At 35.0% G+C, this 14,477-nt stretch overlaps 1 protein-coding gene across 1 annotated transcript; it reads left to right on the top strand.

The window, feature by feature from the left end:
- The first annotated feature begins 10,086 nt into the window (after positions 1–10,086).
- Positions 10,087–14,462, top strand: LOC115718972 (probable protein phosphatase 2C 33). The gene is made up of 6 exons (XM_030647806.2): positions 10,087–10,675; positions 11,350–11,662; positions 12,297–12,689; positions 12,842–12,959; positions 13,281–13,504; positions 13,600–14,462. The coding sequence occupies exons 2-6, from the start codon at positions 11,408–11,410 to the stop codon at positions 14,044–14,046; spliced, it is 1,437 nt and encodes a 478-aa protein (XP_030503666.1). The 5' UTR covers positions 10,087–10,675; positions 11,350–11,407; the 3' UTR covers positions 14,047–14,462.
- The last annotated feature ends 15 nt before the right edge of the window (positions 14,463–14,477 follow it).

Genomic DNA, 14,477 nt, shown 5'->3' with positions numbered 1-14,477 from the left:
CTCAAAGAAAGCAGAAGTGCGTGTTGGTGGAAAAGAACATACAGAAGAATTCCAACCAGCCAAAAATGGTTGGAAAGTAAAAGAGAAAGGGCCTCCTACACAAACAGATACGAATAACTCATTTACAGTTCTTGAACAAGCTGGTGAAACTTTAGAAGTTAAGGCAGCAGGGGGGGAACTAGTAGGTGGAGTTCAAGAGCACAATACAAGAGAGGGGGGAGGTCCCTCTCTTGTTCATGGATAGAATAATCTGTTGGAACGTTCGGGGAATCAATAGCCAGCAAAACAACACAATGTCAAGCAATTTATTGCTCTTCAAAAGGCTGGTCTTGTTGGTCTCCACAAGACGAGGGTTAAGTCTTAAAAACTTGGAGACTTATACCAAAGAATGTTTCAAGGGTGGTGTTTTACATCAAACTTAGCTTGGCACAAAGGTGGAAGAATAATAATGGCATGGAATCATCTTCTTTTCAATATCGCTATCATCAAATGCACTAGTCAACTGATTCATTCTCATATTGAGACTATAAATAACAGGTATAAGTTCTTTATCACCTTTGTGTATGGTTTCAATGATGAAAATGGGAGGAAAGTTCTATGGAATGATTTGCGTAGTATTTCTAATCAGGAGCCGTGGGTTGTATTTGGTGATTTCAAGAATATTCTCTATAAAGAAGAGAGAATTGGAGACAAGGCAAGAATTGGCACTTTTACAGCTTTCTTAGATTGTGTTAATGATTGTCAAATTTCAGATGTGAAAAGCAGTGGGTGCTTCTTCACTTGGAGTAATAAGCAACATTCAAGTGATAGAATCTATTCCAAGATTCATCGGGTACTAACTAATCAATCTTGGATGGATTTATTCAGAAGGGCTGAAGCTCTCTTTCTTAATGGGGGAACTTTTGACCATACTCCAGTAGTTTTGAACATATATCCTGCTTTTCCTAGTGGAAGGAAACCATTCAAATACTTTTGTATGTGGTCCTTGCACCCTAGTTATCATACGGAAGTCAAGAAAATCTGGGAAAAAAAGGTAGTTGGATCCAAAATGTTTCAAGTGGTTTCGAAATTGAAAGCATTGAAGATTTTCTTTAGAGAACTAAATAGAGATCACTACTTTGATATTCAGGCAGTAGAGAGAAAGGCAAAGCAAGACTTAGATGAAATTCAAGGGCTACTTCACCAAAATCTGTTAGACTTAAATCTGTAGAAAAAGGAGCAAGAAGCAAGAGAACTGTATGTGAAAATCCATAAAGACTACTGTTCCTTCTTGCAGCAGAAGTCTAGGATAAAGTGGCTCAAAGATGGGGATGAAAACTCAGCTCTTTTTCACTCAAGCATCCGAGAGAGACGGTTCTGTAATAGCATCCTATCTATTAGTGATACTGCTGGAAATAGAATTGAAGATCCTGATGAGATTACAAAGGTTTTCCTAGCTTTTTATCAGAATCTGTTGGGATCAAAGATAGAGAATAGAAGGGCTGTAATCACTAAACTAGTCACACAAGGTGCTTGTGTTACAGATCAGCATACTCAGATTTTGATGGCAGCATACACCATGGATGAAGTCAAAGAGGCTGTTTTCAGCATTCCAGCAACAAAGGCTCCTGGGCCCGATAGATACAATAGCTCCTTTTACCAAGATAATTGGGAATTGGTCAAAAATGATATATTTGAAGCAGTCACATCTTTCTTACATACAGGCCAGCTGCTCAAGGAACTAAACTCAACAATTATTACACTTGTGCCCAAAAGCAAATGTCCAAATATTGTAAGTGAATATATACCTATAGCTTGCTGCAATGTACTTTACAAAGTAGCAACTAAAATAATTTGTAGTCGCTTGAAGCTGATTCTCCCAGATATTGTAGCTTAAAATCAAGGTGGGTTTATAAAAGGGAGATTCATTGCTCATAACATCATGATCTGTCAAGACTTGATAAGAAACTATGGGAGGAAGAATGCTAAGGCTAACTGTATGATAAAACTTGATCTGCATATATAAGGCTTATGACACACTGGAATGGGACTTTTTAGGATAAATGATGCATGCTCATAAGTTTCCTGCTTTCTTTATCAAACTAATCATGACTTGTGTCTCAACTCCTAGGTTCTCTTTACTCTTCAATGGATCCTTACATGGCTTTTTTGTAGCTAAGAGAGGACTTAGACAAGGGGATCCAATGTCGCCCCTTCTATTTGTACTGGGAATGGAGTACCTCAGTAGAATATTGAAGGCAATTGGAGATAAAGAAGATTTTCACTTCCATGAAAGGTGTGGGAGCTTAAGAATCAACCATTTGAGCTTTGCGAATGATGTTCTTCTTTTTTGCAGGGGTGATTACAAAAGTATATATTTGATGCTCAGAGGCCTCAAGTTATTCTCAATGACCTCAGGCCTTCACCCTAATCAACAGAAGACTGCTCTATACTATAGTGGGATAGCAGATGTTGAAATAAGGAGGATCATTGGAGCCTCTAGTTTCCAAAAGACCAGTGTTCCTTTCAAATATCTTGGAGTCTTAATTTGTGCCAAGAGAATTTCTTGAGCTGAATGTTCAGTTCTAGTTGAAAAGATGACTTCAAGAATTAAAGTGTGGAGTTCCAGGAATCTGTCTTTTGCTAAAAGAGTTGTACTGATAAATTCAGTACTTTTGACAATACATGCTTACTGGAGCCAAGTCCTCATCCTTCCAAAAAAAAAAGTAATAAAGGAGATAGAAACTATATGTAGAAGCTTCTTATGGACATGGAAAAGTAATATGAATGGTCCTGGAAGCATTGCTTGGGAAAAATCTTTGCAAATCAAAGAAAGCAGGTGGACTTGGGTTTCAAGATATAGCAAAATGGAATCAAGCTGCGGTAGCAAAACATGTTTGGGCAATTGCCAATAAGAAAGATAATCTCTGGGTGAAGTGGGTGCATAGTGTGTACATTGATCAAGAAAATTGCTGGGGGTACAAAGCCCCTGACCATAGCAGCTTGTACTGGAGCAGAGTTGTAAATGTAAAAGAGGTAGTGAAGCTGATTTTGCCTCCAGATCAATTTGTTGCATCAAATTTCAAAATAGCTCATATGTACAAGCTTTTAAATCAAGAACAAAGAGGCTTCCATGTTAGCAAGCAAGTTTGGAGCAGATTAAATGTTCCAAAACACAACTTTTTACTCTTGATAGTAGTACAGAACAGGATGAAAACAAGAGACAGACTTCAAAGATTTCAGATCATTGCTGATGCTTCTTGTCTACTGTGTAATAATGCAGTGGAAAATTCTCTGCACTTATTCTTCGATTGCAGGTATGCTCAGTTCTGCTTACAAGAATTAAAAAACTGGCTGAACTGGAGGTCCAAAGATGAATCCCTGTAGAGCGTATTGAGATGGATTGATCGAGCAAAGTTGAGCAAATTCAAAGTAAGCTGTTACACAGCTTGCATTGCTGCTTTGGTTTACAAGATATGGCAATCCAGAAACAAAATGTTATGGACCAAAGAGAGTATTGATCCGAAAGTATTCATTCAAGAAACTAAGTGGCTGGTAAAGAATAGGATTACTTGTGTAATGCCTAAATGTATAGATCAAAAAGAATTATAGTGGTTTAAAGAGTTATAAGAATTTTATTACAAAATGTTGTATAGAAGCATGCTCCATGAAGAGCCATAGATTGTAAACATAAAAAGTTTTTTGTGCAATGAAATTCCTAATTCATAAAAAAAAAAATAGGTTTGTTGAAAAAAGTTTTTGAATAAAAATTAAATATAAACAAACACAATATGCATGTAACAAATGTGAAATAGGATATTAATATAATTAAATTATTATTTTAACTAACTAACTAATTTTGAAAATTTAGGGTTGTTGTTGAAAACAACCTTAAATATCTTTTCAAAATTTAAAATTTAAAAAAATGAAACTAATTTAAAATATCTAGGTTTATTTGAATTATTTTATCAAATTAAATTTAATATCTAATAAGATAAATCATTTGAAAATAACTAAATAGATATTTTCAATAATATTTTCTAATATTATAATTTAATAAAATTAAAATAACAAAATAAACCAATTTTAAAATAGATATGGTTAGACAATTATTATTTTAAGAATAAAATAATAAACAAATAAAATAACAATTTTGCTACTTTATTTCAAGCATTTATTCTTCTTTCAATAATACCATATTTTCCAATTCAATCCTATAAATGTCAAAACTATTTATTTAATAATTATAATTAATTACTAAATAAAATTATCATTTATGTAATTTATTAATTAGACCATACAAAGTCTCTCAATTAACAACTTGACCCCAAAATCTCTTTTCTTCACAATTACGCCCTTACTTAGTGAAAATTTATAAATAAGACATAGTCTAATTTTAGAATTATAATTGATTAATTAAAATTAATTGACTGAGTCTGCAAGCAGTATTATCTCAACTATTGAGGGGACCATGGGCCTATATAACCGAGCTTTCAATAAGTAGATCTAGAATTCACCAAGTAAATTCTCAACTTATTAATTCCGTCTTGCTCCACTATAGATTTGGAATTGAATACACTCTCAGTTATATAAACGATCTATATGTACCACAATATAGATACATTATGATTATCTATTGTTACAATCCTAATAGTCAAGGATCCTTTATAGATGATCTACACTGAACAGGGACAAATTTACCGTTCTACCCTTCAGTGTATTTTATCCTTAAAACACTTAGCAACCTATAAATGATACTTTAGTAAATTAATATAATTACTGAAATGAGGCCTCAATCATTTATCTCTATATAGCCAAGCTCGAAGGAAATCATCGTTTCACTTCTAAAAACTTATAGAAGTTATAGATTCCATATCTATGTTTAGCGCTCCCACTCAATTGAAGTACCATGTTCCCAAGATGTAAGTATCCACCAGAACCAAAAGTTAGCTTCCACGAACAAGTCAAATAGCATAAATAATACAACTAAGTTGAACCTAACTGTAACACCCTAACTAGCATAGGCGTATTACGTGATTTTTAAACATACTGTGCAGCTGGTTGCTAATCAACGAGGTTTATGGAAATCATGATTAATTAAAATTTTTGCTTTTTAATTAAACTTATAAAATATTTATACAAAAATACTCGGGATACCGATTACAAAACACTTTACAAAAGTTTATTGACTAATCAAAATACTTGTCGCCTAGCGACTAATTACAAAAATACCCTTGCTGTCCCGAGGATCGTACGCTCCAGGCCTAACCGCCCCGACATGTACAATCTTCACCGGCTCGCTCTCACGGTCCTTCAGCCTTAGCCTTGCCCTTACCTACACATAAACATAGCACTGTGAGTCGACAGACTCAGTAAGAAAAGCATAAATTATAACATACATAAATCCCAGGCTATGATCAGACGCCCATACCCCTGACCATAACCCTAACTGCCGTGTCCCACACGATACTGAGTCCCGAACGTTCATAAGACGGTACTATTGACAAGTAACAGCCTATACTCGGTACACTGGTCATACTCCAGCTGCTAGTCATACTCTAGCCCGTACCGATGTGTTATAGTATCAGCCCATACTCGGTTCACTGGTCATACTCCAGCTGCTAGTCATACTCTAGCCTAACCGATGTGATACGGTCACATAGTACTGTACCACCAACCCTAGTATCAGCCTATACTCGGTGTACTGGTCATACTCCAGTTGCTAGTCATACTCTAGCCTAACCGATGTGATATGGTCGGATGGTACGAAGCCAACATACATATCTATGTAATCTAACAGGCTTCCTAACATGCACACTAAACATGTAATATATATGCATATTATTATACTAATCTTACCTCACTTCCGAATTCAGGTGTGCTGGTCAACCTGACTGGAACGAACTGCGCGGCGGTTTACAGGCTCCTAAACCATAACAATCACAACACTATAAGTGTTACGCTAAGTCACTTCCCGGGGACTTAAACTAGGAACTAAAAGTTTCCCTATCGATAAAAAGCATGACAATACCCCAAATAACATAAAAACGAGAAAATCTAGGGTTCCAGAAAATCTCCCAACCGGCAGACCGGTTGCACAACCGGAATTTCAGTTCTGGAAATTCCTGAACCCCATCCGGAATTCTGGATGCACAACCGGAATTCCGGTTCCTCGCAGACCACTTTCAAAAATTCACACATTGCTCAAATCAAATCCAATTCACCCCAAACCTTCTAGACCTGTTCTAAATACCCCAAAGAATATTTCTAAAGCATCTACACAGTCCAGAACACACAGATATCAAAAATGCCATTAAAGCTCCAAGCTTTAAGTTCAAAACTCAAACTTGGTTAAACAACCCTATCATGCATCAAACCTTAATTAAAATTACATATTCATGCATTTAGAAACTGCAGAAAGCATACACAAACTCATGCAACAATCACAGCAACCAATTTCTCAACTTTCACTTTGAAAACTAAACCTTTGAGCTAAAAATTCCACAACTCTAAACAACCTAACTATCATGCATCACAAGCAGCTTAATTATCCTCAATTTATCATGCTTTAACTTCAGAAACAACATCAAAAACCCAGCAGCAAGAACAACTTAAACAAGCATGCAAACATCACTTCTTTTTCATCAAAATTTCAAGAAAACTTAAAAGAAAGCTAGAGGGAACATACCAACAACAAGAGATCACAAAACTTGGCTAAAAGAGCTTGAATCACCAAGAAAAATTCCACTTCCTTGCTGCTCAAGGAGGGCCGAATAGAGAGGGAAAGAGAGAGAGCTTTTCTTTTCTAATTTTTTCTAACCTTTAAAATTTTTTGAATAAATGAAAGAAATGCAACTAAACAACCTTTTATTTCAGCCAAAAATAAATCAAATAACATTTAATTCTCCAATTTCTAAGTCCACTAAAGGACAAAACATAAATGGGACAAAACATAAAGAGCACTAAAGGGGTATTTTTGGGAAATTCTAAATTCCCGGCCAATCCCGACATTCCCAATGTCTAAAAAAAACGTCCCACAATACTAACATACTAAGTTGTGATTTTACTGAGCCAAATACCGAGTTCCATGCTACCGGGCACCGAAAATGCAAAATTATGAAAATCACTAAATGACATAAAATGCATTTCAGAATTCAACAATAACCGTATAAATAATTTTCCGTAATTAAACATGATTAACTGCTAATTTCCAAATTAAAGTAAGCGGTCTTTACACTAACCATATCAGGATTAAGATCCATAGACCTAAGATCAACCATTGATATTGACTTAGAAAGATATAACGGTAAGTTTATGATATCTTATCTAAGATCAATATCGGTCCCTTCCAATGTATACTCCATACATCCGATATTGGTAAACTTTGCCAATGCCCTAGAAAGGACATAACACTTATCCAAGGTGTAAGTATACCTTATCGCTGATTATCATGCCAGTCTAAATCTAGTGAACTAACAAATCATAGGAATTAATTTTTTGAACATATAATCATGATTATATTCCACTGTGCTGACGACAATTTAATCATGAATAAATCTAAACATATGTTCTAGACTTAATAAAATTTATACATTAAATATAATCATGAAATAAATCATGTGAACCATGCAATATAAAATGCGATTTCTGATCTTTATTATTAATCAATAAATCTGATTATATTGAAATGGGTTTTATTTAGGGCACAAAACCCAACAATAGAGCAGTGGATGCTGGTACAAAATTTTTATACTGGTTTATGACTTACTACTAGAACCATTATCGATGCTGCATCTGAAGGCACATTCATGAGCAAAAGTGAAACTATAGCTTATGAATTACTCGAAGACATGGCTATGAACAATCATCAATGGTTTGATGAAAGAGCATCTAGGAAGAAGATGACAGCCGGTATTCATAAATTGGATGCTATTACTACTTTGACAACTCAGGTTGCTACACTCACTATACAATTATAGAAGACAACTAAAGCTGCTAAAGCTGTACAAGCTTTAACTAGGTGTGAGATTTGTGGAAGATCACACACCTTTGACAAACGTGAATCAAATAAAGATGTTGTAATGAATCCATCTCAAGTGCAAGAAATTGCTAACTTTCAGAGGCAATTCAACAAATCCTTCTTCATCTACTTTTAATAATGGATGGTCAAATAATCAAGGACAACAAACTCAATTTCAGCACAAAGCTTCAACTTCTTAGCAAAAAAAAAAAAAAAAAAATCCACAAGCTCCACCTTCTCCAACAATTTATCTACAAGTTGCTTTGCTTACTCTCACCAATATAAAAACTCAGTTTATGATTGAGACAACAACATCCATTAGAAATCTTGAGATACAAGTTGGGCAATTGGCTAATATGCTTCATACAGACCTCAAGGAAATTTTCTAAGAAATACAAAGGTAAATCCTAAAGAAAACTATAGTGAAAACACTCTAATTAAGGAGTGGTAAAAAATTAGAAGAGTCAATCAAAAGTCTATTCATGCACCAAAGATTGAGGTTGAGAATGATGGTTTAGTGGAAGACAAGAACCTTGAGAAAAAGCAGCCACCAATTAATTATGACCACCACATCAAGATTCTATATCGTCGGCGACTTCAAAAGAAGACACTTGACAAGCAGTTTTCAAAGTTTCTTGATATCTTCCTGAAGTTTCACATTTACATACCTTTTGCAAAGCCACTTGAACAAATGCTAAGTTATGTGAAGTTTATGAAAAAAAAATTTATTAAAGAAAAGGAGACTGTAGCATTTATTGAGGAATGTAGTGCTATCTTGCAAAAGAAACTACCTCCAAAGCTTAAAGATTCGGGTAGTTTTAATATTCTATGCTCTACAGGAGGCTCAGTTGAAACAAAAGCTTTATATGATTTGGGGGCTATTGTGAATTTAATGCCTTTATCAGTCTTTCGAAAGCTGAAATTAGGAGATGCTCATCCTACTACGGTCTCGTTACAAATGGCGGATCGCTTTGTTACGCATCCTAGGGAATTGATTGAGGATGTCCTGGTAAAGGTTGGTAAAATTTTCTTTTCTAATGATTTTATTATTCTTGGTAAGGGTGTTCATCAAACCGTTTTTACACTGCACAAATCGCTCGCACCATACCACACTGCATAAAAAAAATATGGTTTGAAATTTGCAGTGCGATTGTAGTTTGCATTTTTGCCAAATCGTGCAGTGCGATGCAGTTTGCGGTTTTAAATACAATAATTACTATTCAAATCGCATTGATATATTATAAAGCTACTACTTTTTATAATATGATTTTTATTTTATTTTTATATAAGGATAAATGTATGTAATATATCTGTATATTATATTATTTTTTTGAAGGCAATTCAAATAATGACTTGATAATTAGTGTATATGTTATGATGTTAAAATTTTAATAAGATTTTTTATTTTGTATTGTTAAAATTTTATTAGATTAATTTTAAATTTTTATTATAATTAATGATAATAGTGTAAACTGTTCAAATCACCGCATTACACCATTTTGTTAGCTAAAGAGAACCATGATTGATGTACAAAATGGTTGAAATTTGGAAACATACCAATGCATTTACGCAGGGCCGGCGCTGGGCATAGGCGGGCTAGGCCTGTGCCTAGGGCCCACCTAGTCCAGGGGCCCAAAAAAAAAATTTTGCCATTTTAAAATTACACAATTTTTTTGCTGATTTTGAAAAATATCATTTTTTTTCTAAATAAGGGCCCAAAAAATAATTTTTACCCTATAGCCCACTACATTTCAGGGCCGAGCCTGCATTTACGTCAAAACCACGAGCTTTGATCATAAAAAATAACCATTAAAACCTCTCTAAACAATAAAGATGAACTAGTAAAAAACCTCCAACAATAATTTGCTTTGTTTTTTTTTGGTCAAAAACCTCCAACAATAATTTGCTTTGGTTATAACTTAATAAAATTATTAAACTATTTCCACGTATAATAAAAACAAAATAATTGATTTTTTAATCCATTTATCTGCTTATTATCTTAATAAATCTCTTCCTACCGAAATAAATCTCCTCTAATCGTAGAATTTTTTTAAAGTTAACAGAAAAAGAAAAGGAACCTATTCTATTATTATTTTTCATATTCCAAAACCAAAAACACTCTCTTTCTTTCTCTAAGAAAACACTTCTTTCTCTCTCAATCTCTCTCTCTTCCCATAGAGAAAGTCATGACCTTTTATTTATTGTTATAATAATAGAGCGGGTATTTTGCAATCTTGTATCTCTTTTCTTCTATTTTTCTGGTGCTTGGTGGTTGCCCCTATAATTTCTCTTTGTAGTAACTCTCTCTCTCATTGTCCATTTTCCCAACCCCATCTCTATCTACTCCCACTAAACACATTTTTTCTCCATTTGGGAGCTGGGTTTTATTTTTTTTCTGTTCTTTTTCTTTCCACCACTGGTATTGTGTTAGCTTTCACCAGAGAAAAGAGAGAGTCAGAGGAAGGGTGTCTTTTTCTGTATGCCAAGTTGCCGAATGAGCTGTTCTGAATTCTCTGCACATTTTCTCTGTCTTCGTTTGGCTATTTTCGCATGAGTTTCTTCGGTTCATTGGGTTGATCCAAGAAGAGTTATTTCGTTTGAGGCGCTCTGGTTTTTGACTCAAGATCACAACTTTGAGACACTCTTTTGAGAACAACTTTGAGACACTCTTTTGAGGTTTGAATTAGTAGTATTTGGAATTGAATGGTGTTCTTTCTTTCTTTATTTTCTTTGAATTTTTGTATACCTTGTTCAGATATCAAGTTGGGTTTTTGGTGAAAAAAAAAAGTGATATTTTGTACCATAGATCTGCTCTCTTTATCCATATTCTGGCCTTATACTTTTCTATACTATTTTCATGATTAAATATAAATAAATAAAGGCAAGAGCTTGTACTTCTCTATATATAATTATTATATTAAACAAAGCGAAAGAAAGCTGTTTTTCTTTACCATTCAAGGAAAGCAGCTGAAAAGGGTCTGGTATTGAATTTCGGATTGGTTCCTGGTTGGGGAAGAATTTTATTCTTGTAATTTTAGCATAATTCAAGTGGTTTCAAGGCGAATTTGTTGGTTATTCTGACAAGTGACACCTGAAAGCAAAAGGGTATCTGGATTTGGACAATTTCTTGCGGTTACTGATCGGAATACAACAGCTTGACGATCAAAAGGCCTATTAATTTAAATCTCAAGCTTTGAGCTCAAAAGGGTTCTCTCATAGTTGTGATTGAAGAGTCCAAAGCTGCAATTTTGTAAAGATTTTTAGCTCTTAGAAAAGAGAAAAAAGAGAGCTTTTTTTTTTTTTAAGGATCATCACCAAGCTTTTCTGACGGATCCTTCAATTGAAAATAGGGGTTGTGATTGTTTGGCTGGTCTGGAGTGCATATTAAATATAATCAGGGCCCTGAGAATGGGGTCCTGCTTATCTGCAGAAAGCAGGAGCCCTCGTGGCAGTTCACCGTTGTCTCCCTCACTTGGGGTCAGGAAAAGGAAGAACTCCAAAAAGAAACCTGGGTCTCGAAACTCTTCCTTCGACTATCGGAGAGAAGAGCCACTGCACAGGATTCCTGGGAGGATGTTCTTAAATGGGTCAAGTGAAGTTGCATCACTTTTTACTCAACAGGGCAAGAAAGGGACCAATCAGGATGCCATGCTTGTTTGGGAGGTAATTATCTTTTTCTAAAAAAAATGGTCATTTCTACTCAGATTATTATTAATTTATATGTTTTTAGATATTCATTTCATGATATGCTTGAATATATTGAATTTACTTTGGTATGCTTACAGAATAGTATGCAAAACAGTGGGCTACTAATAAACCCTCATCTTTCCTGAATTATAGAGTTTGCACTTGAATTTTCGTCTGCAATTTTTAGGTTAATTGGATATTAAAGGGATCCGCTAGTTTTGTTTTTTTTTTCTTTGTCTGCATCTTGTAATTAGTACCTTACTCTTTAGCCTTTTTTTTGAATATAGATGTATTCTAGTACTGAATAGAGGGGGGAAAAAAGGACTACTAATTTGTAATAATTGACTGCAGTTTGTTCCAGGAAACCATGCTTTCATGGTAGCAAAGTGAACTCTTCTTTTCTTTTTATAGTTTGGAACCATTGAAGTCTTTTTATATTTAAGTACTTACCCCCCTTTGTTGTATTAATGATAGGTTTTGTGTTACTAACTAAAGTTCACGTTCATTGTTTAAAAAAAACTAAAGTTCATGTTTGTGAATAGTAGCATCCATTTTTGTTTTTGCTTCTTTGTCTTTCATAATCAGTAACTCTTTTCAATTTGCATTTCAGAACTTTGGTTCCAGAACAGATACAATTTTCTGTGGTGTTTTCGATGGTCATGGTCCTTATGGTCATATGGTTGCGAAAAGAGTGAGGGATTCTCTTCCTCTAAAATTGAGTGCACACTGGGAAGTGAACATAACTAGTGGGGATGTTCTTAAAGAGATCAGCCTCAATACTGCAGGAAGCATGAATCCAGAAGATACGACAACTCTAGCATCTGTTGATGAAGAACCGAGGACCCCTATTGATATGGGGGAAGCAGAAAAGCACCCTGAGATCTTTCAGACGCTGAAAGAGTCATTTTTGAAGGCTTTCAAAGTCATGGACAGGGAACTGAGAACACAAGCAAGTATAGATTGCTTCTGTAGCGGAACTACAGCTGTAACTCTTGTTAAGCAGGTGAGCTAATAGCCATTAGAAAATCATTTTTTGCTACTTTGTTGACCTTTTGGAAGATTCCTCTTGATCACCATTTAGAATCACATTTTTGGTTACTTTGTTGACCTTTTGGAAGATTCCTCTTGATCGTGAGCTGATTTTCTCCTTTGTAGGGCCGGGATATTGTCATTGGAAATGTAGGGGACTCGAGAGCAATACTCGCTACGAGAGACATTGACAATTCCTTGATTCCAGTTCAGTTGACTGTGGATCTCAAACCAAATCTCCCAGGTGATTCTCACCCTGATTTCTGGACATAGAAATGAATGTTGTTCCTTGACTAACATCAGGAGCAGCTACTAACACAGATTTCACAATTATGATGCTAAAGTATTAACAATATTAATAGTTATTTGCTCTGGTGCTTTCTTGCTTGAAAAAACTCAATGGTGCGGCATTTTTTTTAAAATAATTAGTATTAACCGTTAAATGCCAATGATGGATCAGAAAGTGTCTTTGGTTATTATTAGCATACTTGCCTTTTTGTTTTTTGAATTGTAATACTTTCCACTTAAAAATCATTTCAGTTTTGTTCTTTTCTTTGCTTTGCAGCGGAAGCTGAGAGGATTCGTAAGTGTAGAGGGCGTGTATTTGCTCTTCAAGATGAACCTGAAGTTGCTCGAGTTTGGCTGCCAAACAACAATTCACCTGGCCTTGCCATGGCTCGTGCTTTTGGTGATTTCTGCCTAAAGGATTTTGGTCTAATCTCTGTGCCTGAAATATCCTATAGGAGAACCACTGAGAAAGATGAGTTTATTGTCTTGGCTACAGATGGGGTATGCCATTTTTTTTTAAAGAAAAACTTGCTTCACTGGATGCCATTTCCTATGCTTCCAATCTTATCCCTACAAACTTACTTTTCTGTTGTTAGATATGGGATGTCCTGACAAACAAAGAAGTTGTAGACATAATAGCTTCAGCTCCATCTCGTTCCACAGCAGCTCGAGCATTAGTTGAGACAGCAGTGCGAGCTTGGAGACATAAATACCCTACATCAAAAGTAGACGACTGTGCTGTAGTTTGCCTCTTCCTTGACTCAGACACCAACAATTTGTCTGTTGCTGCAAATACTAGGCCTAAGGAAGATGGGGTTAACTGTGCAGCTGAGAAAGAAGAAGATATCTCATGTACTACTGGTTTGGACCGGTCAGGTACTGTCCGAACATGTGAAGAGATTCATCCAGAAGATGGGTCAGATGTAATGAATTCAGAGCCAGGTAAGGATTGGTCTGCTTTGGAAGGAGTTTCTCGTGTCAATACATTATTGACTCTGCCAAGGTTTGTGCCTGGTGAAGATGAAACCAAACCCCAAAAATAATAATACAAGGGAAGAAGAAGAAGAACAAGTCAGTTTTACCTTCTTCCCTGGATTATTTTTTTCCTTAAAATTTTTGTTTCCTTTTTCACATTTTCTTTTTCAATTTTTATTATTTTCTATAGATGGGAATTCAGAAAAATATTTGTAGTGCCTTCAATGTTAGAACTTGGACAGGAGAAGTTGGCCCGGCTATATTAGCAATGTCTGGGGAAAGTGTCCTCTCTCTTGTGTGGGTAGGATTGGAATTTTTGTAAAACCAACTCTCCTTTTTTTTTTTATTATTTCAAATTAATTTATGTTTCAAAGTGTCATATGTGATATTTGTTATTCTGTAATGATGTTAATAATAATGTTGTGATTATACATTGTCTTTATTTTTTGGCTGGAAGTTTAATGAATATTCTTCTTCATCTTAATCTCTCTTCTTTGAC

Source organism: Cannabis sativa, chromosome 2 (assembly GCF_029168945.1).
Source record: "Cannabis sativa cultivar Pink pepper isolate KNU-18-1 chromosome 2, ASM2916894v1, whole genome shotgun sequence".
Classification (NCBI taxonomy): domain Eukaryota; kingdom Viridiplantae; phylum Streptophyta; class Magnoliopsida; order Rosales; family Cannabaceae; genus Cannabis; species Cannabis sativa.
This window is presented reverse-complemented; position numbering and strand designations above follow the sequence as displayed.

Bases quoted from the DNA above. Each gene is read 5' to 3' on its own strand.
- LOC115718972 (XM_030647806.2), top strand. From the start codon at position 11,408: ATGGGGTCCTGCTTATCTGCAGAAAGCAGGAGCCCTCGTGGCAGTTCA. The intron at 11,663-12,296 runs GTAATTATCTTT...TTTGCATTTCAG, and splicing joins ATGCCATGCTTGTTTGGGAG to AACTTTGGTTCCAGAACAGA. The intron at 12,960-13,280 runs GTGATTCTCACC...TTTGCTTTGCAG, and splicing joins TCTCAAACCAAATCTCCCAG to CGGAAGCTGAGAGGATTCGT.